This window comes from Bubalus bubalis, chromosome 6, assembly GCF_019923935.1.
Source record: "Bubalus bubalis isolate 160015118507 breed Murrah chromosome 6, NDDB_SH_1, whole genome shotgun sequence".
Classification (NCBI taxonomy): Eukaryota; Metazoa; Chordata; class Mammalia; order Artiodactyla; family Bovidae; genus Bubalus; species Bubalus bubalis.
In genome coordinates this window covers 43,211,578-43,237,964 of record NC_059162.1, presented here as the reverse complement: position 1 = coordinate 43,237,964, position 26,387 = coordinate 43,211,578, and the positions used below count along the sequence as shown (strand labels likewise).

General features: G+C 36.9%; 2 protein-coding genes across 8 annotated transcripts in view; one reads left to right on the top strand and one right to left on the bottom strand.

Moving 5' to 3' along the window:
• The first annotated feature begins 85 nt into the window (after nt 1-85).
• Nucleotides 86-19,376, top strand: TRMT13 (tRNA methyltransferase 13 homolog). Of its 6 annotated transcripts, XM_006049790.4 has the most exons (12): nt 117-254; nt 1,274-1,360; nt 4,881-4,927; nt 5,015-5,081; nt 8,436-8,498; nt 8,678-8,747; nt 8,994-9,100; nt 9,452-9,619; nt 12,207-12,279; nt 15,457-15,531; nt 16,793-17,225; nt 17,526-19,376. In XM_006049790.4, the coding sequence occupies exons 2-12, from the start codon at nt 1,334-1,336 to the stop codon at nt 17,719-17,721; spliced, it is 1,326 nt and encodes a 441-aa protein (XP_006049852.1). In that variant the 5' UTR covers nt 117-254; nt 1,274-1,333; the 3' UTR covers nt 17,722-19,376. The 6 variants fall into 6 exon arrangements, with proteins under 6 accessions (XP_006049851.1, XP_006049850.1, XP_006049855.1 ...); XM_006049789.4 differs by lacking the exon at nt 1,274-1,360 and having other exon boundaries at nt 86-223; XM_006049788.4 differs by lacking the exon at nt 1,274-1,360 and having other exon boundaries at nt 108-254.
• LRRC39 (leucine rich repeat containing 39) overlaps nt 17,747-26,387 on the bottom strand; it is a 22,788-nt gene continuing 14,147 nt past the window's right edge. For both annotated transcript variants that reach the window (XM_006049786.4, XM_006049787.4), the window contains exons 6-9: nt 23,888-24,033; nt 22,742-22,894; nt 21,723-21,859; nt 17,747-18,003 (exon numbers count right to left, since the gene is read on the bottom strand). In XM_006049786.4, the coding sequence (XP_006049848.1) occupies nt 17,948-18,003; nt 21,723-21,859; nt 22,742-22,894; nt 23,888-24,033 (492 nt within the window). In that variant the 3' untranslated portion in view covers nt 17,747-17,947. The remainder of the gene's footprint in view (nt 18,004-21,722; nt 21,860-22,741; nt 22,895-23,887; nt 24,034-26,387) is intronic.

The following is a 26,387-nucleotide window of genomic DNA, read 5'->3' as shown; positions in this document are numbered from 1 at the left end:
GGACCTGACGCAGCCATATTTGTTACGGGAAGGGGGCCGGAGTGAATCTGAGAACTTTTCGTCTCTTCAGCCGATCAATGCTTGCCACCCGGAGTGAGCCCTGAATTATGGCGGCCGCTGCGCTGACGCCGCATGGAACTGCCTTTCCAGAAGAGGGGCGATGCGGTTATTTTGTGGAAAAGAAGAAGCGGTTCTGCAGGATGGTGGTGGCAGCCGGAAAAAGGTTCTGTGGTGAACACGCTGGAGCCTCGGAGGTCTGGTATCGCCTTACCCTCTCGAGGGTCGGAAATAAGTTTCCTGGTCCGGCACCTCCCCTCTGACAGATTTCTGCTTCAGCCCCCTGGATTTTGCAGCTTTTCCTGTGATAAACGCAATACTGGCCTCTCTAGGGAGAAATGATGAGCCGTAGTGAAGTGCATTGTTTTATTTAAGTAAAGCGCCAGCAGTGACCCGTTTATCTTGATACCAACTCATGGTAATGCTAGATTTTAGTTTTACTGCAGACTACCGCTTCTTGCGCTCGGCTCACTCTCCGCCTTCCTGATGGGAAATGGTGGTTTAGAAAGAAGAGTGATCAATGAAAGAATCCAAGGTTTCACTAATTGTGTTTTCATTGTTTCGTGAACGATAATCACGTCTTGTGAATGCGGTTGAGAGAAACTTCTAAAAATTTTTTATTTAGACGTACAATCTTTTGAAAGCAACTAGTAACTACTTTGCTGAAAAGGGGAAGGAAAGATTTAAAAAACACGTAAGAATGAATTCTTTTAAAATTGAGAACAGAAAGTGTACAGTTTTGCTCGATTGTACATATGATTGTATTGTCAAGCAGCCTATATTTTTATGTATGTGTATTTCTTTAGAGTATATATGACAGGGCATTTAAAAACAAGATCAGCATAATGCTTATAGAAAAAGAGCATGTTTCATAGGTTTTAGGAAGATTAAGCCATAGAGAAAACCATTTGATTTCCTGCCTTCTGAATATCCAGTATTATTTACATTATTTTTGTTTGTTAGATGGTTTATCCTCCTAGGCAATATCCAGTACCAATACCACTGTAGAACCCCTTCATCTGCTACTGATCCCTCATAGCTATAGCTCTAACTCATATTTTGATTTAACCGATACTTGGCTGGAATGAAGTGTACTGAAACAAGCTTATTCTTCTTTTGACCTGTGACTTACAGGAACTCTGAAGTACACTTTCTGTTGTATTTTGAGAGGACCAGCAAACATCCCCTGACTGAAAAATGAATTTTATGATTGCAGGAGGATTTTGTTCTCCCTGTTATAAGGCCTGGTATTTCACCTTAACCAGACGTCCAGAAGATGACAGCAGATGGAAACAGTAGTAGAGTATGACTAGATCCTTACAGGGTAATCCATATTCCTGCAGAGGAATGACATCATGTTATTAATCTCTTGAAAAAAGACTGAAAGCTCCAAGTGGAAACACTTTCAATGACTATAGTTTGGTTTTCAGTTTGGGGTATCCTGGACTTGCCTGGTGGCTGAGACCGTAAAGAATTTGCTTGCAATGCTGGGGACCCAGGTTCAATCCATGGGTTGGAAAGTTCCCTTGGAGAAAGGCATGGCCACCCACTCCAGTATTCTTGCCTGAAAAATTCCATGGACAGAGGAGCTTGGTGGGTTACACAGTGGGAGACACTGAGCAACTAACACTTTCACTGAATCTTTAATTTTTGTTATGATTGAGTATATTGTTTTCATCTCTTTTCTTAAGTGTCATATATGGCTGAGTTATAAGTACAAGTATAACTTGTACTTATTTTTACCCAGTGTTTCTAATGTGGGGGTGATTTAGCCTCCCCAAACAATGTTTGAAGACATTTTGGTCGTCACAGCTGAAGACTGTTTCTTGCATCTAGTGGCTAGAGGCCAGAGATGCTGCTAAACATCCTACAGTGGGCAGGACAGCCCCCACAAAAAAGAATTATCCAGCCCCAAATATCAGTAGTGCCAAGGTTGAGAAGCCTTGTTTCTAACAAATAACAAATTCTAAAAGTACTTTCTTCCCGTACTTATCATTCATTATACTTTGGGAAGTTAACATAGAGTCTTCTCCTTCATGGAGTTTAGACTTTAAAGTCAGCAAATAGGGAAGAATATGTGCTTTATCTTCAAAAGATATTGAAAAGTCTCTTAACTTGTTCATGAAGTTCAGTGAACATCATTTTGTGGATTCGCTAGGAGACAGAACAGAACTGAAATAGACTGAAAAAGAAATTGTTAATACTAGTAATGAACACAGCATTTGCTGTATGAACAGCACTGTGCTAACATTTCTTTTGAAACCTATTAGCTCAATTTTTACAACCCTTGAGAAGTAAGATACCTTATTCTTATCTTTCATATGAGGCAGTAAGACTTCAGATCATAGAGTTAGGAGCCGATAGTTAGGAACTGTTAGAAAAATTAGGAATCTAAGCAGTCTGACTGACCTTTGGTTTTGACTGTTATACACACTTGCCAACACTATTAACTATTAACTCCTTTATTTTTTCTGAGTACTTGTAATTAAATCAATGTAACTTAGAAATGAATAGGATGTTATTATTCTGTACCAAAAGCTGCAAAGCCAGCAGAGTATGATCACGTACCAAGTGGTTAAAAGACCGTATAGACATCCCTAACTGACTGTGGCTCAACTTATGATTCTTTGGCTTTATGATACTGCAAAAGCAGTGGGCGTTCAGTAGAGAGCATACTTTGAATTTTGAATTTTTCATCTTTCTGGGGCTGGTGATACACAGTACTGGGCAGTGTCAGGAGTCAGGGCTCCAGGTCAGCCACAGTATCACAAGGGTAAACAACTAATATGCTAACTGTCATTCTGTACCCACACAATCATCTGTTTTTCACTTTCAGTACAGTAGTCAATAAAATACATGAGATATTCAACACTATTATGAAATAGGCTTTTAGATGATTTTGCCCAACTATAGACTTTTGATAAATGTTCTGATCACATTTGAGATAGACTAGGTTATGCTATAATGCTCGGTAGGTTAGGTATATTAAATGCATTTTTGAGAATATGTCAACTTAGGATGGGTTTACTGCTGCTGCTGCTGCTAAGTCACTTCAGTCGTGTCTGACTCTGTGAAACCCCATAGACGGTAGCCCATCAGGCTCCACCATCCCTTGGATTCTCCAGGCAAGAACACTGGAGCGGGTTGCCATTTCCTTCTCCAATGCATGAAAGTGAAAAGTGAAAGTGAAGTCGCTCAGTCGTCCGACTCTTAGCCACCCCATGGACTGCAGCCTACCAGGCTCCTCCGTCCATGGCATTTTCCAGGCAAGAGTACTGGAGTGGGGTGCCATTGCCTTCTCCGCACAATGGGTTTATCAGGATGTAATTCCATCATAAGTTGAGGAAGATCTATCTTTAGTTGTGTCTGAGACACACTTTTCCCACACATTTTAACATCTCTAAAATCAGAATATTTTCTAATATCAACGATATTACGATTACATAATATAATCAATATGTCATAATTTAAACCGGCAGCATTTTTTTCCTTAGTGTCCCTAGAATAATAGTGTATATCTAGTCAGTGCTGTCATAGATTGAAAATTACATATGTAGGCTTTCTCTATAACCTGTTTGAAGCTGTAGATCAATGTTATCCAAAGCAATATTTGCTCATATATACCTAAACGAGCTACACTAAAGGTTTTTTTTTAATTGAAGTATAGATGAAGTGAAAGTTTAGTTGCTCAGTCCTGTCTGACTTTTTGCAACCCCATGGACTGTAGCCTACCAGGCTTCTCCGTCCATGGGATTTTCCAGGCAAGAGTACTGGAGTGGGTTGCCATTTCCTTCTCCAGAGGAACTTCCCGACGCATGGATCAAACCTGGGTGTCCCACATTGTAGGCAGACGTTTTACCATCTGAGCCACCAGGGTACAGATGTATAATACAGTGATTCACAATTTTAAAGGTTATACTCCATTTACAATGGTTATAAAATACTGGCTATGTTCCATGTGTTGTACAATATATCTTTGTAGTTTATTTTATACATAATAGTTTGTACCTCTTAATCCTCTGCCCCTATAATGCTCCTCTCCCCTTTCCTCTCTTCAGTAGTTTGTTCTGTATATTTGTGACTCTGTTGCTTTTTTTCCTTATTTTTGCTAGGAGTATTGTTTTTTTAGAGTCCACATATAAGTGATATCATACAGTATTTGTCTTTCCCTGTCTGACTTATTTCTCTGACCATATCCTCAAAGTCTATCCATTTTGTTGCAAATGGCAGAATTCCAGTCTTTTTAAAGGCTGAATACTATTCCATAGGGGGTGTGTGTGTGTGTTTACCACATCATCTTAATCCATTCATCTGTTGATGAATATTTATGTTGCTTCTATATCTTGGCAATTATAAATAATGCTATTGTGAACATTGGGGTACACATATCTTTTTGAATTAGTGTTTTTATGGATATGTACCCAGAGGTAGAATTGCTGGGTCATATAGTAGTTGTATTTTTTGTTTTTTGAAAACCTTCCTTACTGTTTTCCACAGTGACTATACCAATTTACATTCCTACCAACAGTGAATGAGGATTTCCTTTTTTCCACATGACTGTCAGTATTTGTTATTTATGTTCTTTTTAATGATAGCCATTCTGACAAGTATGAGGTGATATCTCATTACACTAGAGATTTGTGTTTTAAACTCGATGATCTGATTTTGGGAGTGTTTTGTTAATGTGCCTTTAAGGTTTCCTTAATCTTGTTTTGGGATAGCATAAGCTTAGGATTATACTGAAGTTGTATCTAGTATCTGTAAGCAATAAACTTGATATATAGTTAGAATAAATATGTTCTTTTTTTGGTGGTTGTTTTTAGGAAGAAAATGCTCGGAAAAGAATTCTGTGTCCTTTAGATCCAAAACAGTAAGTATGGGTTGGAGAAGGGTTTTTCTATGCTAGAAACAGTGATTATCACAGTCTTATTTTAAATAATTTTCTCTTTAAATTTAGCACAGTATATGAAGATCAACTAGCAAAGCATCTGAAAAAGTGTAACTCAAGAGAGAAGCCGAAACCTGTAAGTGTTTGGTCAGTAAAATGGAATGATAAAATAGGTGCTATGTAATATTTATATATACTTAGTAGATTACAAATATGAGCTTTTAACAAAGCTCTTGCTTCAAGAGACTGAAATACGGTAAATACATCTGAGTGTATATAGGACATTAGACTGTGAATCCACTAAGAGTCCTAATTCAGGTAACAGATGATTTTGCAACAAAAATAGTATTCAGAGAGTAATTCCACAGTTTATCTATTCAAAAATACTTAGTGCCAACGCTAGTGGTAAAGAAACCACCTGCCAGTGCAGGAGACCTAAGAGACACAGGTTCATTCCCTGGGTCAGGAAGATCCCCTGGAGGAGGGCATGGCAACCCACTCCAGCATTCTTGCCTGGAGAATCCCATGGACAGAGGAGTCTCGGGGGCTATAGTCCATAGGGTAAAAAAGACTCAGACACAACTGAAGCAACTTAGCACATTAGCATACAAGTTTATTTCAATAAAATATGATCCCAGTCTTCAGTGAACTCTTAAGTTCAATGAAAGAAGTAAGTGTACATGTGATAAGAGCACATACTTGCATTAAAATTAAATCTGAGGGATCAAGAAAGACTTTCCAGAGAGAGTAACACTTGAACTGAGTCCTTTTTTAAATATATAATTCTTTTTTTTTTTTTTTTTTCTTTTTTTTGGCTCTGCTGGGTCTTCGTTGCTGTGTGGGGTTTTTTCTAATTGTGGAGAGCAGCGTCTACTCTCCAGTTGCAGTATGCCAGCTTCTCATTGCGGTGGCTTCTCGTTGCAGAGCACAGGCTTTAGGGTGCGCAGGCTTCAGTCATTGTGGCACATAGGCTCAGTAGTTGCTGCTCCCAGGCTCTAGAGCACAGGTCCAGTAGTTATGGCGCATAACTGCGCCTGGATAATAATCTTCCTGGATCAGGGACCAAATCTGTCTCCTGCATTGGCAGACAGATTTTCAACCACTGGACGACCAGGGAATTCCCAACACCACTGTCATTTGACAACAAATTATCCCCATACATTTCCAAATGCCTCCTAATTGAAACCCAGTAGGCCAGATGGCATAAGTTTAAAAAGAAAAAATGTTTACATTAAGATGTGTAGTAGAAAAGTGATGACTATCCCTAGTTAGCCTCTTAGTAAAAAGAATGTTGCCTTTACTTTCAACTATGCATGGAGATTATCTGGCTTCCCTGGTGGCTCAGACAGGTTCTTTAGAACCTGCCTGCAATGCAGGAGTTGTTAGTGTTAGTCACTCAGTAGTGTCTGACTCTTTGCAACCCCATGGACTACATGTAACCAGCAGGCTCCTCTGTCCATGGAATTCTCCAGGCAAGCATACTTGAGTGGGTTGCCATTTCCTTCTCCAAGGGATCTTCCCAACCCAGGGATTGAACCTGGGTCTCCTGCGTTACAGGCAGATTCTTTACCATCTGAGCCACAAAGGAACCTGGGTTCAGTCCCTAGATTGGGAAGATCGCCTGGAGAAGGGAATGGCTACCCACTCCAGCATTCTATCCTGGAGAATTCAATGGACAGAGCCTGGCAGGCTACATTCCATGGGGTTGCAAAGAGTCGGACACAACTGAGCAACTAACATTTTCACTTTCACAGGCATGGAGGTTCTCTTCCTTACCTAACTGTTAGGCTTTAGTTAAAGCAAACAGATTGAATATGTGTTCTGAGAACAGTTTGAGATAAAAAGTGAATTTATTAAAACTGAAATACCCCTGTAAATTTCCTGGTGATCCAGTGATTAGGACTCCATGATTTCACTGCTGAAGAACCAGGTTCAGTTCCTGGTTGGGGAACTAAGATCCCACAGGCTGAGTGGCACTGGGCCCCCCAAAAAAATGGAATACCCATGCACAGATTTCATTGCATGCTAGGGACACAGTGAAAGGAAAGGGAGAAAAGCAGTGGGGTGACCAGATAGAGAAAAGAAACATAGAACAGTTTTTGTCTAGTACACTATGTAAAACATGAAACCCAGGTTTTGCTTTACTAATAGTTGTAGCTATTAATAATTTTCTGTTATAGTTTTGTCAGTTATCCAACAAAACACTCTAATACTCACTTTCTAACCTGTTCCACTTAATCACTAGTTTCTCTTATTACCCATATAAGTAAAAGTAGCAACCCACAATCCGCACATTACTTCTCTGCCATTTGTATAACTAACGCCTGTGCATTAATGTCTAATATAACTAAAGTACTTTACATAATGTCTCAGGAGTTCTTTTCACCTTCAAAAGAGAATTTGTAGAAAATTACACTATTTCATTCATTTATGTCTACATGGTCTAATACGTAGCCACTGCTGCTGCTGCTGCTAAGTCGCTTCAGTCATGTCTGACTCTGTGCAACCCCATAGACAGCAGCCCACCAGGCTCCACCATCTCTGGGATTCTCCAGGCAAGAACACGAGTGGGTTGCCATTTCCTTCTCCAATGCATGAAAGTGAAAAGTGAAAGTGAAGTCTCTCAGTCGTGTCCAACTCTTCGCGACCCCATGGATTGTAGCCTACCAGGCTCCTCCATCCATGGGATTTTCCAGGCAAGAGTACTGGAGTGGGTTGCCATTGGTTTCTTCAATGTAGCCACTAGCCATGTGTAACTATTTAAATTTGAGTTAATTAAAATTAAGCAAAATGAAAGTCCAGTTCCTCAGTCACACTAGCCATATTTCAAGGCTGTAGCTACCATGTTAGCTAGGGCAGATATAGAACATTTTCATTATTGAACATGTTGAACTAGATCCTTACTTAGAGTCTTTCTGTCTCTGAAAATGGACTAGAAATATCTCACTATGTTAATTTATACAACATAGTATCACAGGACATTTCTATATTCTGTTTTAATTAGTATTTTAAAATAGAAGAAATCAGACCTAAACCATTGTAATATTTTTTCATATCTGTTTGTGGCCATGCTACCTATCTGATAAACAGCCATTTGTAGTTGGGCCTTTGTTTTTGCTTTAACAGTTAGCAAAAGTAACATCCTCAGTCTATGCTAGAGATAGGTAAAAATGTTCATAGAAATTACTAATGAATTTCTTTAGACTATAAATGTCTATTCAGATAGCCAGCTCACTAGAATGTAAGATCCAGCAACACAGAGATTTTTGTCTGTTCTGTTCACTCTGGTGAATCGTCAGCAACTAAAGCAAGTTAAGGACCAGACTAGTCTCTCAGTAATTATTTATGAATAATTTTTTCATGAATAAATGAATGGAAGAAAGAGAAGGTGGCAGGTGCAGAGTATTAGAAGGAATGAATCAGTTTTTGGCCTTAATTTTTGTGAACTCTTCACATTAATAACTTTTGTTATCATTTTGTTTTTGTTAAGGACTTCTTTATTCAAGATATTAATGCAGGTTTAAAAGATGAAACTGAAATACCAGATCAATTAGTAAGTACTTGACTTTTTAATTTTATGAGGTGTTCTAGAGCATCTCCACACTGTAAATAAGCTTACAATTATTGTTCAAATTTTTGAAATAAATTAACTATTTTGACGTAAAGTGCGTTTTCTTATAGAATCAATGTTATCAGTTCCCAGACCAGCTCATGTCCCATTTTTGTATATAGGTTCCAATTTCGTCTCTCTCTGAAGAGCAGCTGGAAAACTTAATTAAGAAATTGAGAAAAGCAAGTGAAGGTAAGTCTGCCTAAATTTACAAGTTAAATTTTATTAGAACAATGAGGTAGTATATGAGTTGAACTTCCGTGGTAGCTCAGACAGTCAAGAGTCTGCCTGCAATGCAAGAGACCCAGATTCGATCCCTGGATTGGGAAGACCCCTGGAGAAGGGAAATTTCTCTGTGGTTTAATATTACTACCATTGCTTAGAACCCTACAGTTTCACACTTGGTTGTTTAGGCTTGTGTGCTTTTATTTGGCACAGGTTTGAACTGCACACTTAAAGATCAAATTATGTCCCATCCAGCATTGCATGATGCCCTTAATGACCCTAAAAATGGTGATTCTGCAGCCAAACATCTGAAACAGCAGGTATGTTTAAGCCATAGTAACTCCACTAAAAATGGCCTTTTTGTTCATTTGTCAGAAGCTAACATTCTATTTTTTCTAAAATAGTATTAATGAAATTTTGTTTAGATTATCTTTCATGGTACAGAATCTCCATTTCAAACAAGGTTGTTCAAACATATATAGAAAGTCCTTGGCATGGATAGGGTTCTGAGTACTGCATGTTAAGTATTTAAAAGCAGGAGAAAAACTTTAAAGCCAAACAAAAATTACCATTGTGAACATGGTGCCCTATACAGAAATTGTCTTGCTGTTTTTCCATTTGAGCCACATGTTTTTGTTCTAGTTTATAAAATAATCTCGTGAAGTTTGCAGGCTTCTATTTTAGGTAATATTGAAAATTTAAAGTTACTTGGTCCAAGAAGATGCTTTGTTGAATTTGGAGCAGGAAAGGGAAAATTATCTCATTGGGTTGATATTGCCTTAAAAGATGCTGAAAAAGTTCACTTCATCCTAGTAGAAAAGGTGACCACAAGATTCAAGGTAAGTGAAATCCACACTGTGGTATATTTGTAGCCAGATTTTGTTTGCACTTAAAAAGCCTCTAAAAGAAAATGAGTTTTTTGTGTTTATTTGATTGTAGTTTTTTATTCTAATTATATTGGTGACTTAAAAAAAAAAAAAAAAATGATGACTTAAAGGTAATTTTTTAATCTAAATTTCTGAGTTCTTAAAATAATAACAAAGACAAGGAGATATGTGAAAAGAGCCAAGCTCAAGCTAGCAGTTAAAAGTCTTGAGTCCTTACCTACCTCTGAAACTTACTGTTTGTTCAGTAAACATTTATTGAGCATACCACCAGAACCATGACAGATAATGAGTAGATAAAGTCAAATAATACAAGAGTCCCTGTGTTCTATTATGTTCAGAGTGAAAGTGAAAGTCACTCAGTTGTGTCCGACTCTTTCGACCCCATGGACTATACAGTCCATGGAATTCTCTAGGCCAGAATACTGGAGTGAGTAACCTTTCCCTTCTCCAGTGGATCTTCTCAACCCAAGAGTCAAAGCCAAGTCTCCAGCATTGCAGGCAGAGTCTACCAGCTGAGCCATAAGGGAAGCCCACTTATATTTAGAAAGAAGAGACAAATAGATAAATGATTATTTTTTTAATGGTGTTAAAATATGAAGAAAAAAAAAGATGCTGCACAGAATACAGTGTGGGTTCAAAGGAGGGAGTGACAAGTTTTACTGCAGGGAAGGGATGATAAATGGCTACATAGAAAAAGTGATGTTTGAGGTCTGTCTTGAAAAGTGAGTATTTGCTAGGTACAGGGTTTGAGAAGCATTCTAGGAAGCAAGAACAGTGTAACAAAATGCCTGAAAAGACAGGGGAACACAGGAACATTTCTGTGTGATGGAAGTACATGGTGTGAAGTAGAGTTCAACAGTGAGATGGGAGAGGTGGGACAGATTCTGGAAGGGGTCATATTTTATGCTATGGAAGGAATTTGACTTTATCCTGTTACATGCTGGGGATACAGTGGAAACAAGATTTAATTCTTGTCTTCAAGAAGCTTACATCTAATGGGACAGTTTTATAAGTATATTGGTTTAGTACACTAAGTGATAAGTACCAGATATGTAAGAGTTCTACCAGAAGATGAAACACCAGCCTCAGGTTTCCTGAGGAGAAGGAAGCAGCAAAGAAGAGATTTAAGGAGTATATAAGGATTGGTGAAGTAAATAGAGTTTTTAAAAGTTCATCTTAGCAGTATCAGAAGAGTATGAAACTTGAACTAGAGAGATTAATAATAAGATACTATCCTATGATCCCGGAGAAGGCCCTGGCACCCCACTCCAGTACTCTTGCCTGGAAACTCCCATGGACAGAGGAGCCTGGTAGGCTGCAGTCCATGGGGTCGCTGGGAGTTGGATACGACTGAGCGACTTCGCTTTCACTTTTCACTTTCATGCATTGGAGAAGGAAATGGCAACCCACTCCAGTGTTCTTGCCTGGAGAATCCCAGGGACGGTGGAGCCTAGTGGGCTGCCGTCTATGGGGTCGCACAGAGTCGGATGCGACTGAAGTGACTTAGCAGCAGCAGCAGCAGCATCCTATGATCCAGGTAAGAAATGGGCCAGAGCTAAGGATGTTGCAGTGAGACAGAGAGGAGGGAAAGAGTATGAGAAATGTAATGATAGTGGGAGCCATGAGACTTGATTAAGTAAGACGGAGGAGTTAATTCTGGTGACCTTTTGTGCCTTAAATGACTTAAGTGGTGTTCTTCCCTCAGACAGGGAATGTGCCAGAATGAAGGGGAAGAATAGTTCAGAGGGAGAAATAATGAGTTCAGTTTTGGGTGAGTTTGCTGTTGAAGTAGAACTTTCTGTTTGACAATTGAATTTGTGTATGCTCATCAGAACGGTCTGGGCCACAATGTAGATTTATCAATCATAGGTATATGGATATAGGTGAGAATGGTTGTGATCTTTCAGGGAGAGTAAGAAGAGAAGCAAGCCACAAATAGTGTATTAGGGCCTGATAAAGATAAAGGAACCGGCAAATAATCTTAGTTAAGTCAGTTAACATCTATGAACATTAATGCCTTCATCAGTGAATTGGGGATTTTTAGAATTAAAGGAAATAATGTGTACATTATAATTTATGAAATGTTCAAGGCTTATAAAAATGTGATGGCTTCCCTGGTAGCTCAGCTGGTAAAGAATTCACCTGCAATGCAGGAGACCCCGGTTCAATTCCTGGGTTGGGAAGATCCGCTGGAAAAGGGATAGCATACCCACGCCAGTGTTCTTGGGCTTCCTTGGTGGTTCTGTTGGTGAAGAATAACCTGCAATGCAGGAGACCTGGGTTCGATCCCTGGGTTGGGAGGATCCCTTGGAGAAGGGCAAGGCTACCCACTATAGTATTCTGGCCTGGAGAATCCCATGGACTTGTTATTTTCTGTCACAGAATATACAGTTAACAATTCTACTTTTAAATACTAAAAAATAAAATGGAAAATTATTAGCTCTGACTTTTGAAAATAAATAGAAATCTTTTTATTTTCATAAAGCTTTTTTTTCCCTTACGTGAAACCCATTGTTATAATAATGTTCTATTTGTACAGGTAGATGGCAAACACAGAAAGAAAAATTCAGTGTTTGAAAGACTTCAAATTGATATTCAACATTTGTGTTTGAGTAAGTTGCATAACTTTCAGTTGCTCTTCCATAAATCAAAGAACTTTCAAACTCTTGAGGGTTGCTTAGAAATCCAATCAGGCAGAACAGTGCTTCAGGAAAAACAAAATTAATCCGTTTTTAATGTAGAATTTTATATCTAACATTTAGAAAAATATAAATGGGATGAGGGTTGACACTCTAAGAAATTGTTTTTCAGGATCAGCTAGGCATGAAATGTCATACTAGAGAATAGTTTAATTCCCTATTTATCTACATCTTATCCCACATCTTCCTCTGTTGATTTTCTCTTCTTGGGCAAAGACCTCCTCTGTAGCTTCCTGAGAAACACTTGCATCAGAGAGAAATTTGATGCCTTGCATTGTCTGAAAATATCTTTAACTTTACCCTTACACTTGATTTGGCTGGGTCTTTTCTGTTTCTGGGGCTTCCCTTGTGGCTCATCTGGTAAAGAATCTGCCTGCAATGCAAGAAACCTGGGTTTGATCCCTGGGTTGGAAACATCCCCCGGAGAAGGGGAAGGTTACCTACTCCATTATTCTGGCCTGGAGAATTCCATGGACTGTATAGTCTATGGGTTCACAGAGTTGGACACGACTGAGTGACTTTCTATTTCTAAGAATTTTGAAACTATTACTCCATTAGTATTGTTGTTCAAAAGTTCAGTGCTGTTCTGAGTCCTGACCCCTTATATATCATCTCCTTTTTTCTTTCTAGAAATTTATAGGCTCTTTTCTTTGTCCTCAGAGTTTCACAGTAATGTGTCTTGTTGTAGTCGTATGTTTACCTATTGTGTTGGGCACTTGGTGTGCTCTTCTGTTTATAGCAGTGGTTCTCAACTAAGGACAGTTGTGGCCCTCAGGGAGGATTGACAACGTCTGAGATATTTTTTGTTGTCAAAAGAGGAGACATGTTGCTGGCTAGATGGATACAGACCCGAGCCCTGCTAAATATCCTATAAGGTACAGTACAGTTCTCCACAACAATGAATTATTGGAGCCAAAAGTTAATAATGTCAAGGGTGAGAAATCCTGATTTAGAGATTCCAGTATTCTCAGCTTTCTGGGAAATTTTCCTGCATTCTGGGTAATTTCTTTGCGTTCTTTCTTTCTTAATTTTCTCTACTTCAATTTTTATTTTCTCCCTTAATGGGAGAACTTTTATGATTTAGTTATTAGACCTCCTGGAATAGTTCTCTACTTTTCTTGAGTTTACTTCTCTGTTCTATATCTTTTATCTTTTTTTTTTATACTTTCACAAATTTCTTCAACTTAATTTCTTCTATCATAGTTTTAATTTCTAAGATCTTTTTCTCTGAATTTATCTTTGTTATTTTAACTGTTCTTTTTTTCATAATGCAGTATCTTTGTGAGGATATTAACAGTACGTTTTTTAAGAAGTATTCTCCCTTTAGAGTCTGTTTGCACTCAGTTGCTCTTTTCCATTTGTTTTGGTCTATCTTTTTCAACTTGGAGGCTCTGCTCAAACATCTGTGCTTTTTGATGGTGTGTTCATAGTGAGGATCAAGGGACTATGAACTCTTGAGTCTTCAAGTGGAATTGTTGACTTCAAGCTCCAGTTTGAAGTAACTTGTCTAAAACATGATCTTTCCTCTTGGGCTGATCGGGTTCCCCAAATAACACTTTTTGATCACCTGCCTAGAGGGTAAGAGTCTAGTTACTAATGTTGTGGGACCCAGTGAGGAGTAAGAGCTTCATCCATATGCATACTCACTTAATCCTGCTATTTTACCACACATCAACTTTCTGCTTTGGGCTTCCCTCATGGTTCAGACAGTAAAGAATCTGCCTGCAATGTGGGAGGCCCAGGTTCGATCCCTGGGTTGGGAAGATCCCCTGGAGACGGGAATGGCAACTCATTCCAGTATTCTTGCCTGGAGAATTCCATGGACAGATGAGCTTGTCAGGCTACAATCCACGGGGTCACAGAGTCAGACATGACTGAGTGACTAACACACACACACACACACACACACACACACACACACACAACTTTCCACTTCTTACCGTCCATCAGTCCAGTGACCTCCTGTCTTAATTGCTTCAGAGGATTATCCAGTTGTCCACCAGTTGGTAGAGGTAATCATCAAGTGGCGATGAGATGTGGATCTGACTACTTCTTAAACAGACTTTCTGCCAGTGCGCTGTTACTCATAACAGAACTGTCTCAGCTCTTCTTCCAAAATCCCTGATGCCCCCAGTTCCATAAGGGCTTGCTTAGACAACCTTTCTCTTCACTCTGATATGTAAGTTTCTTAAGTCACTTTACATGGGCAAACTGTTCCACTTGTTAGCAATTTCTCCTACCATGTGATACCATCTGAAAGCAAGCAACAGAAAATTTGAAATATTTACTAAGGACCTCCATTGGACAAATAACTGTGCTGGGTGCTATAGCTGAATTTGTAGGGGGAAACATACTTTTCATTTCAGAAACTTATAAAAAGGAAAATGAATTGGATGGTGGGGGGGTGGGGGTGTTGGGAACAGAAGCCATAACTGTGTGTGATGTTCTGCATTTTGCTACATTACCTTGTAGATGTCTTTTTTTTTTTTATACTAATATTATGACTCTTTTATTCAGAACAGTGTGAAAAGCTAAAATAATGTCTTATTCTTATATAAGATTATATCTTATTCAAGATACAATAAAAGCTATATTTTTAGTTTGATAATATGGAGTATATAATATTGTGTAATGTAAAATGTTGGTTGTATTATTCATGTGTATTTGTCATATATATTAGTTATGAAAAATAAACCTTGTAGGGAAATTTTTTAGTCCTTTTATCAATCGGTAATAATATTGAGCTAAATAAGGCTTCAACAGGGTAAAGTCCTGAGTCAGTATGGAATAGCACTGGCCTAAAAAATCAAGAAGCTTTAAATTAGGAGTAAAGGACCTGCTGGGGATGAGGTGGGAAGAAAAGGAAAACAAAAAACTTTTTAACTAATTCTCTCCATATCAGTAGTCATCTTATGTTACTTATCAAGTTACTACATCTTTGAGCCCCTTATTTCTAAGCTATAAAGTGAGAATTTTTTTGTTTGTGCCTCTTTTGGCCCTAAAATTCAAAGATTCTAGTTAGTTCTCTTTGGAAGCCCACTTAATGCCTTATCTCACAAGAGAACTAACTTAGTTCTTACTTCATTTCAGACAAGATTCCTTTGCTAAGCAAAGAAAAACTACCTGTTGTAGGAATTGGAAAGCATCTGTGTGGTGTGGCAACAGGTATGTAAACATATGAGTAATGTTGAGATGAACACATTAAGTTTTAGCATGAAAGCGTCTCTTTTCAGTAGTTTTAATCCCTTGTTTGTAACTCATTATCTTCTTAGTAGCACTCGCCCTGTATTATATCCAGTTTTAGAGCTTTCCTATTTAGTTGCTCATTTTGGCCACTTTGCAGGATAAATTAGGAGTTTTTGTAAATGCTGTATCATAAGGGCTTCCCTGGTGGCTCAGACGGTAAAGCGTCTGTCTGCAATGCAGGAGACCTGGGTTTGATCCCTGGGTCGGAAAGATGCCCTGGAGAAGGAAATGGCAACCTACTCAAGTACTCTTGCCTGGAAAATCCCATGGACAGAGGAGCCTGGTAGGCTTCAGACCATGGGGTCGCTAAGAGTCAGACACAACTGAGTGATGTTAAAAAAGGGTGGGGGTGGGGGGAACCTTAAAGTTCTTTGGGTTATATTTCATCCAAAAAGGAAATCAGTCATTTACAGAAGCTATTATGGTTCTTTTCCTGAAGCTACTCATTTTTTTAGAATTGCTTAGAAAGGACTCTCCCACTAGAAGATGATTATTTATCAAAATTCTAGGGGAAACAAAAAAAGAAATGTTAAGATGTGTTGTCTTAAACTTGGATCCATCAGATGTAGTATGATAAAGTAGACAGAACATGGGCTTTGAAATCAAACAGTACAGGGTTCAGCTTTGTTGTGTAACTCTGGCAGATTAAACTTTGAGCCTCCGTGAGGCCTGCTTTCCACATTCTGACCCTGTTCTTCTTAACTCTTCACTGTTTGCTGTGAATATCTTACATTTCAAGACTGACTCTGAACGTCAGTTTCAGCAGATGCTTAGCTGATGCCTTTCTTCTTTCTTTTTTTGGGTTCTTTAAGCTCAAAACTTCCCTGGAATATATATGTAGAAAACATAATTTTTTTCTTTGCAAGTCATTTCCTCAACAAGGGTAGGAAAAATGAGAGCCAGTTTGAGTAGTTGGACTATAGTTTTTCAAATTTTAGATCTTAAGCTTCACATAGTTTTTTGGGGGTGGGGGAGTTGACTTTTTGCAGAATAAATCATTAGAGAAAATTATTCAGTAATGAGAAAAGAGCAAATATGAACAAAGTTGATATTAGCACAGGTATAAAGCTAAGTAAGTTTTTGTTGTTGGGCTTTTAAAACCATACTGCCTAATAAATGTAAAAATGACTTATTTTTAAAGATGATGTGGTTTGGGGGGGCCACATAATTGTGTTTGCAGATCTTGCATTACGATGTTTGGTTGAAACCTATGCTGCCAGTTGTGAGGAAAGGAATGAAGAACCTTTAGCCAAACGCATAAAGAATGATAAAACAGAAAAAGAAATTAACACTTTGGCCAAGGAAGGAAATGAAAAAAAAACCCCAGAGAAGCGGAGCCCTGTGGCTGGCATTGTTATTGCGCTCTGTTGTCACCACAGGTGTGATTGGAGACATTATGTGGGCAAAGAATATTTCAGGGCTCTGGGCCTTGGAGCAGTGGATTTCCACTATTTCCAGCGAATGAGTAGTTGGGCGACTTGTGGGATGCGAAAAACGACTTTGGAAGCTTCAAATAGTTCCACAAAAAGAAGAGATAAACAGAATGATGGCAGTGAAGAGCACGATGATGGAGGATACAGAATCACTGATGACAGCCCTGAGGGTTTGCCTGGGTGAGTGACTACTTTGAAGCGCACCGCACTAAGGCAGAAATACTTTATTATTGCTGTACTTTATTTTTAGATGAATACTGCCAAAAATTCATTCATGAAAATATATTTTACCATCTAATTTTAGAATAAGTTAAACTACACACACTTTTATTGTGGCATTAACAAAACGTATCTTTGAAGCATACCTAGAACATACGGTGGGTTATGTAGCAGTTTGTCAATAAATAGGAATAGCTAAAATAATTTTTATAAGGTTTTATAGAATTTTAATAATGTGTTATATGTGTTTATTCAATTTAGGTTTCTTACTGTTGAAGAAAAGAAGAAAATAGGGCATCTTTGTAAATTGCTGATTGACCAAGGCCGAATCAAGTATTTACAGCAGAAAGGCTTCAGTCCTGCTTTACAGTACTATATAGACCCTCTGGTGTCTTTGGAAAATGTGTTGTTAACTGCTTTACCAAATCATTCTTCATCACCAGAAGCAAGTGTTTAAAAGGAAAGAAATTTTGAGCAACATCTGTCTTCCACCAAAAAAAATTTTTTTAATTGTATTTTTATATCCATGGAAATATTTAAATAGCAGATAATGTGAACTTTAAAAATGTTGTGGCCTCATTGAACTTAGATAATGGCTTTGTTTTTTACTTTAGAAATCCAAACATTAGAGAATTCACCAAATTCCCAAAGCAATCCTCTTCAGCAGGGCATCTTGAATTATACTATCCATCAGCATCTATGGAGTTTGGGGAAGTAGTCGAGCAGTTGACTTGGTTACCTGAAACACATACCATGCCAGCATGTAACTAGTACATTCACTTTCTATTTGCATTAATTTTAGAAACTTATTTTCCTTTGGTTTTATTTAATACTTTTTATTTTTCAAGTTCAAGATGTAATGATCAATTATCAGTTTACAACAAGGACCAATCTGAGAATTTGGCTTATGTATGGATTTTTTGTCCAGGCAGATCTGGAAAGAATAATTAATTGTGATTATTTGTTTCTATTACAAATAAATACAGAAATGTTCTCAATTAATGAATTTATCTTCAGATTTCAAGAGCCATACCTGTATTTATATATTATCAAAATTTATCATGACAGACACTAAAACTAAAGAGGTAATTGGATAATTACCTCTTGGATAATAACTAATTGGATAATTATCTAGTTAAAACTTCAAAAAGGATACTTATAAGCCTAATTCACAAATTAAATTGAAATTTGTAAATAACTTCTGAAGTTAATTAGGCATCAGCATCTTTTAATGGGTCATTTTTACATATATAAGGACAATTACAAGTATATTCTCTCCTGTTTGGGAAGATAATTTGGAATAAAGTAGAAATTAGATAGTGATACCAAAAACCTCACTTTTGGGCCTCAGCTCATAAGCAGTTTCTATGCACAAGTAAACATTAAACCAAACATATGGTAGGACTGTTAGTCTTTTCCTCATCTCATCCTTGGTTTATTTCTGCTTTATTTGTAAAAATTGTCTTAATCATTGTACATTTGCCAAGATAAAGATCCAGAATTACTAATTTAGATACTATAATGATACTCTTAAATAACTAGTATTTGTAGGTCTGTGAGTATGTTAATTATAAAGTCTAGCACATTTTTACTTTCTGACCTTTCTACTTAGGACTTACATATATCTCATGAGACTGCCTAGGTTCAGATCCTTACTACTTGATCTCTTTGTGCCTCAATTCCCCTCTTGAAATGGGGATGACGAAGATAATACCTCACAGGGTTGTCATATGAGCATTAAGTGATATAGCATATTAAAATGCTTAGAACAGTTCTAAGTACAGAGTAAGTACTTAATAAATATTATGTTTTTAATAGTACTAATTCATAAAAATATTTTTAATGACAGACTTGGTTTTATTATCTCTGTTTAAGTTGTAACCTTTTTTCTCTTGTTGTAAGTTCTATGTCAAATATTAAAATAAAGTAGTTGGATTATTTTTTAAATTAGCTATTCATGCCTGCAAATTGAGACCATAAAGGAAGATAATAATACATTGTAATAATTAACCCCAATTTTGCTGAGTTAGGCAATGCTAATTTGTGTCATACAGTCTGTTTTACTTTATTCAACAATTTATGCCTGGAAATAAAAAGATATTCTACAACAGACATTATCTCTGTTATATTTCATAAAACATATATACGCACACAAGAATTACACTGATGAAGTCCTGTGGACCATTTAGCTTAATGAATGTTTCTGACAATAATACCAGGTACTCTATGGGAAGATAAGCCATAGAGTACTTGCTGTAGATCAACATGCCAGCTGTAGGTAAAGATTATTGTTTTCCCCAACCTTGCTTATTTCCCTTAAGATAACATGAGACAGTGAATATGTGGGATATACATAGGAGCTATTTCTTGACCAGAAAAATTTGCAGGTTCAGTAAACTCCTTAAACTTTAGATTGATCTACACAACTACCTCTTCCTGCATGTCCCACAGGTACATCACATATACTGTGTTGAAACTTAAGTTCATGTTCCACTTCTACCACCAAACCAGCTTCATTTCCCCATCAGCATCACCAGTCATCTAGTAGTTCCAGCCAAAACCAGATTCATCCTGGATGACTCCTTTTCTCATCTTCTTTCAGTCATCAATTCTGTCTCCTACCTGTCTTTTATATATTTATACTCTGCTATCCAAACCTAGGCCCCACACTATCACGAATTTTTTACGTATCTTCCTCCGGTCTGTCCTCCATGTTACTGTTTTCTGCAACCTTGCTACAACAGATCTAATGACCTTCCTTGGATGTTGGTAAAAATATTTTTTCCAGCTGAAAATACTATTTACCTTTTGCTTGGATTATACCTGCTCTTCAAAATAACTGAAGATGTAACTAAAAGAACAGTCTTTTAACTAAATTCTTCACATTTTAGTGAATTATAAAATGATGTTTTCTATTACTATCCTATTGCTTATTTTTTATTAACAGATAATTATGCCTTTTGTCCTCTTCCCCTTGGGTTAAGTCATTCTATCCATAGTTTAAAAAAGCAATCCCACTGCTGGGCATACACACTGAGGAAACCAGAAGGGACAGAGACACGTGTACCCCAATGTTCATCGCAGCACTGTTTATAATAGCCAGGACATGGAAGCAACCTAGATGTCCATCAGCAGAGGAATGGATAATAAAGCTGTGGTACATATACACAATGGAGTATTACTCAGCCATTAAAAAGAATACATTTGAATCAGTTCTAATGAGGTGGATGAAACTGGAGCCTATTATACAGAGTGAAGTAAGCCAGAAAGAAGAACACCAATACCATATACTAACGCATATATGTGGAATTTAGAAAGATGGTAATGACAACCCTGAATGCGAGACAGCAAAAGAGACACATGTATAGAACAGTCTTCTGGACTCTCTGGGAGAGGAAGGGGGGGGGGATGATTTGGGAGAATAGCATTGAAACATGTATAATATCAGAATCACCAGTCCAGGTTCGATGCAGGATACAGGAAGCTTGGGGCTGGTGCACTGGGATGACCCAGAGGGATGGTATGGAAAGGGAGGTGGGAGAGGGGTTCAGGATGGGGAACACGTGTACACCCGTGGCAGATTCATGTTGATGTATGGCAAAACCAATACAATATTGTAATTAGCCTCTAATTAAAATAGATAAATTAAAAAAAAACACCCAATTAATAAAAAAATAAAAAATAGAGATTAAAATGCTTAGGCCAAAGAAGATAATAAAATTTGAGGCATAAAAATTAAAGCCAAGTAGAAAAGTCTCCTCCAGAAACACTGAAAACATCTGTAATTCCTGACTATAATAGGGATGACAAAATAAAATGTATCAAATCACAAAAAAAAGCAACAAAAAGGTTTTAATTCTAAATTATCAGTGATCAAAATCTACACATCAAAAACTCACATTGTAACTATTGGCTAAAATCTATGTTCTCTTGATACATTTCACTCCTAGGCACAGTAGCAAAATCTTTTTTCTTTTTCCTAGTCAATTTTTTCTGTTTGTGGATTATTGCAGAAAAAGAGGAAACAGTAGGGAAGGTAGTGTTTAATGAGTAACTGACATAACAAACTGATAGAATGAGGCAGTGAAGCTTTAAGAATTACATCTTCATGGGGTCGCAAAGAGTTGGACACGAATGAGCGACTGATCTGATCTGATCACTTGGTCCTGCTTCAAGTTCCTGACCAAAGAAATTTATTTCCTGACTCTATTTAAAAGACTTCTTAACATTTTTACAACCTTTCTCTCCAAGGCTTTATCAAAATTGTGAACACATTTGAATTTCACTTTTTTTTTCCTTCAACAATATTGACTAAGAGACTAGGATTTGACAGAAAAGGTAAGATGGAATGAAACTCTATAAAGGAATTCATATATATATATATACACATATATATATATACACTTACACACATTACTAAAAAGAATTTTTAACCTGTGTTATATACAAATCTCATACCTGCTCTCCGTGACTCCTGTATATATGTGTGCATAAACTGAAGGCCGAATAATTCCCGTTCCTCTTCCTCTTCTATGTTTTCACTGGGAGGAAGTGTTACTTCCAGTTTCAATGGGTTGTCTCGGAAGTTGACAAACCTAGCAGTTCACCAAAAAACAGTATTTTTATAGGTGCCATAGAAGTGTACATTTATTTTCCTGGAGAAAGATCAAATGATAATATACTAAATTACTCTTTTTTAACTGGTTTCAATAACTGAACATCTTGGTGAGATGTGATATATCCCAAGAATCTTTAAGTTTCTTTCCTAGAAGAAAAAAATATTAGCTTTAGACAACTTATTTTTCAAGCTTGTAAAAGCAATTATTAGTCCATAGCATATGTTTAATGTGGTATAATTTAACTTGCAAGAGCAATCCCAGTGCATCTCAAAAGTACAATTAATGCTATGAACTTAAATTTTCTGCATATTTTTAAAAGTATGTCTTATCGTATTTTCACCACTGGGTACAGGGCAATAGTTGCTAAATAAATGAATGATTCTGTTGAAAGTTGCGGGATTTGTTCTGAATTCTAATGTCTTATGCTCACTGTCAGGAAATTAAGTTTTGGAAGATACTTGAGGAAGATGTGTTAGTAATTAGTAAAAAGTTATAATTGCCTGTGTCCATTTGTAGTTATTTAGAAGGAAAATAATCACTGTTCTTACAGTTTTGGTGTTTATATCATGGATAAAGTTTGTTAGCAATTATAAAGATGATTTTCAGGAAGATGTCACCAACAGATGGCATTCCTTAAAGCTCATAAATCCCGCTACTGTTTTAGTTTCAAGGATTCTTGAGTAATTTAGGCCAGTATTATATGAATCCTATTTATAAACTATAGTCAAAGTTGGAAGAGATTTTTAAATGTATTTATTTATGTGAATGAGAACTCAAATCTATTCATAATCATTTCTTCATATTACTTTGTTCTGCAGTCAGAAAGGAACATGTGAGTTCCGTGTCTACAAGTTTTACCTTAGATTGGTCATCTCTTCCATACACACTGGAATATCTTGCAGTTTATTGTTGCTGAGAACAAGAGTACTCAGATTTTTCATACTGCTGATTGTTTCTGGCAAGCATGTTATTTCATTCCGTTGCAGCCATAATGTATGTAGATTTTGCATTCTGAAGAATTAAAAGAGGTTTCTGTGATTAATCACATATAATATGAAAACCCTGGTTCTTATTAACTTAAAAAAAATTTAATGTCATACTATATAATATTTTGTTTAACCAGTCTATCTGAGTTAACCGACTTAACATTACCTGATTTTAGGGAAACTGGATCAGAGAGCTAATCTCCATCCACAGTACAACTCCCATGTAGTAGTAGAAATGAAATCAAGGTATTCTACAATTCTTCACTATTTCATAGGCTATCTTGCAGAAGAACTGCTAAAATGTTATCTAATCTTAGTTAGAATCTTAAAAGCAAAGTCAGAAATTATTAATATGCCCATTTAGAGCAAGGCAAGTATGCATATTGTTTAACAGCATGGGCTCAGGCGAGGGTGCAGGCGAGGTGTTGATTAGTCACTAAGTCATATCTGATGCTTTTGAGACCCCAGGGGACTATAGCCCGCCAGGCTCCTCTGTCCATGAGATTTCCCAGGCAAGAATCCTGGGGTCGGTTGCCATTTCCTTCTCCAGGGGATCTTCCAGACCCAGGGATCGAAGCCCACATCACTTGCACTGCACGCGGATTTTTTACAGCTGAGCCACTGGAGGGTGTGGATGCCTGGGTTCAAATCGTAGCTGTCACACCTCCTGTGATCTTCAGCAGTTCACTAACATCTCCACTTCAGTTTCCTCAATCAGTTTTTAAACTGCACAGAGCAAGCACTAAGCAATGTTATTGTGGCGTATTCTTGTCAATTTGTTGATGTCAGAAGGCCCATTTTTCTGTCCCAAACCTCATGCCCCCTCCTTTTTTTGTCTGCACCACACGGCTTGTGGGATTTTAGTTCCCTGGACCAGAGATGGAATCCGAAGTAGCACTAAACAGATGTATTGTGAGTGATTATCTCTGGGGTCTCCTTTGTTTTGTTTGTTTTTCTTATTTGTCATAGATGGCTTCAACACATCTCTTGGTAACAAAAAAAAAAAAAGTTATTTTACCTGTCTATAGTATCAGGAAGTTGTTCAAGTCTGTTGCTTCCCATATCAAGCCACTCAAGGGCAGGCATGTTCAACACAGCAGGAGGGATTGTAGTAAAGAGGTTCATACTCAAATCAAGGTGAGTAAGCTTTAACAAATTGCTGAGCTGAAGAGGAAGGCAAAGTTTTTCAAACTGTCCACAATGTAAGCTACTACAACACTCACATTGGTAAAGGAGATATTTCACGTCAAGGAGTGTTTACGTTATGCTTGGGCTTTATTCAGTCGTAGAAATCCACAGCAAATTTGAGAGAACAATAAAGCTAAATAGCCTCCAGATAAATGAAAAGTTCTCATAGAAAATTCATCTATTCAAAGAAAACATATCTTCCAAAATCACCAGGCTCCAGGGTTTAGAGCATCCACCTGGCAGAAGCTTTTGTTTTTCTTTCTGTGAGTAAATATGTTTTCCTTTTATCTAGTAGTGAAGATTTTCTTGGGAAAACCCAAAGTTCAGAATAATACTTATCTTTGTTAAACCCTCTTTTTTGTGCCTGATGCTTTACACGTGTTATCTCCGTCATAGAATTTACTGTTTGGTAAATTCTGTTTTTTAAATGAAAACATCAATAAAAAATTGATTAAGACTAACAGCATGAGTGTGCTCAGCTTAAGAAAGCAAATATATTGATATCACTGCCCTCTATATACATCTCCCTTCTTCCTCTTGAAAGATAACTCTATCCTGAATTTGGTATCTATTATTCCCATGCTTCAGATGTTTTTATTACTATACATAAATATATGTTTTCTATGTTTTTTTCTATATATATTACTATTATGTGTATTTTTTCAGAAACAAAATTATCTTTTTATAAGTTTTAAAGATGATACTATACTTATCTATCTTTAACTTGCTTTTATCTCTCAGTGTCAGTCTTTATATAAATCCTATTGATGCATACAGCTCTAGTTTAGTCATTAACTTTACAAAGTTAGTACCTTTTTTCCCTTTTACGGACAAAATGGTTTAAAGAGAAGGGAGAGCTATGGTGTGCACTCAAGTTTTCATGGACCTAAAGTCACAAAATTTCTAAATTTCTCTTTCTTCTGTAGTGAAAATTTCAAAATGTAAGAATTTAGTTAAGTTTTACAAAAGATTCTCCATTTAGTTAGGCAACTCTATGTTTTCCTTCTGTCTCAGGGCACATTCAGATTCATTCCACAACTTTAACTAAACTTCAAAAAATGCAGAGATACAGTGATTATGGGTAATGCAAAAAGGCAGTTTTCCATTTAGTAGTGATATTTCTCCAACTTTAGAATTCAAGTGATAAAAAAAAAACTTTTTCAAAACCTGTCATCAGATTTTAAATTTTTCAGATGGTTCAGAATGGTATATAAAAAGATTACTTTTGCATTAGCATAATTATGTTTGTGTGTTACAGTGTTGCATCTTAATGGCTTAGAGATACATCTCCTGTAACAGGATTTCTCAATGGTACTAAGATCCTTTGGTTCTAGAAGAATGAAGAAAGATATTAAAACCATTATAATCTAAATCTTCATTTTGCATATGTGAAAACTGAGACCTAACTTAGGTAAAGTGGTATGTTCAAGGCCTCACAGCTACTTAAAGGCCACACTTGGAAATAATTCCAGGCTCATGATCTCAGTTCAGTATTTGTTCCTATAAAACCTTTAAGTAAAGACATTAAGGTTAAGATAGGTTATTAGACATGCCCAAATTCACTTTTTACTGACAGAACCAAAGCTAAAAACAAAATCACAATAATTAGGAATTAGAAATGAAATATTTATTGGCCTTCTCTTAGATAAAAAGAAATTGTCCCTATGATCATGATTTTCATCATAATCAAGTATGATAACCAAGATGAAGTGAATTTTATTCTTTTATATAACTCTTATCCTGCAAAATCATTGTTTTCTAGGCAAAGCACCATGGAAATTTCCTTTGCTGATTCATAAGAGCCTTAAATATGCTTGAAAAATAATACAAGAATCTGTATCTCTATGATCAGTTTTACCAATAATAAGATATACCAATGAAAAGTTTGAAGGCTTCACAAGCCCATCGCCTTGGCTTTTCCTTGATAGAGCCTGGGAAGCTAGCAAATATACTTCCTAACCTGAAGAATTCATGTCCTTTCACTTCACCTGTACCTCAAAACCTGATCACCTATAAAAACCAACAGATAAAAAGAGTTTTTCTGTCACCACACTGCCTGTGCTTTATGATAAGGACATTCATTCAGTATTGCGTAATGACTTCATACTGAGCTGAGCCTTCAATTCTGGGAATAGAAACATGATTCTCACCCTGGCCTTCAAGGAGATCATAGTCTAGTCAACAAATATTGTCGGTATTGTGCCAATAGTAGAAATATCTTTTATGCTAAATAGGTCTTTCTCTAATTAAAAACATGTTTTATAATAATAAATTGTTCTCTCTAAATATTTTCTGAAATAAAATTTATAGCATTTTTTCACTAGTGATCT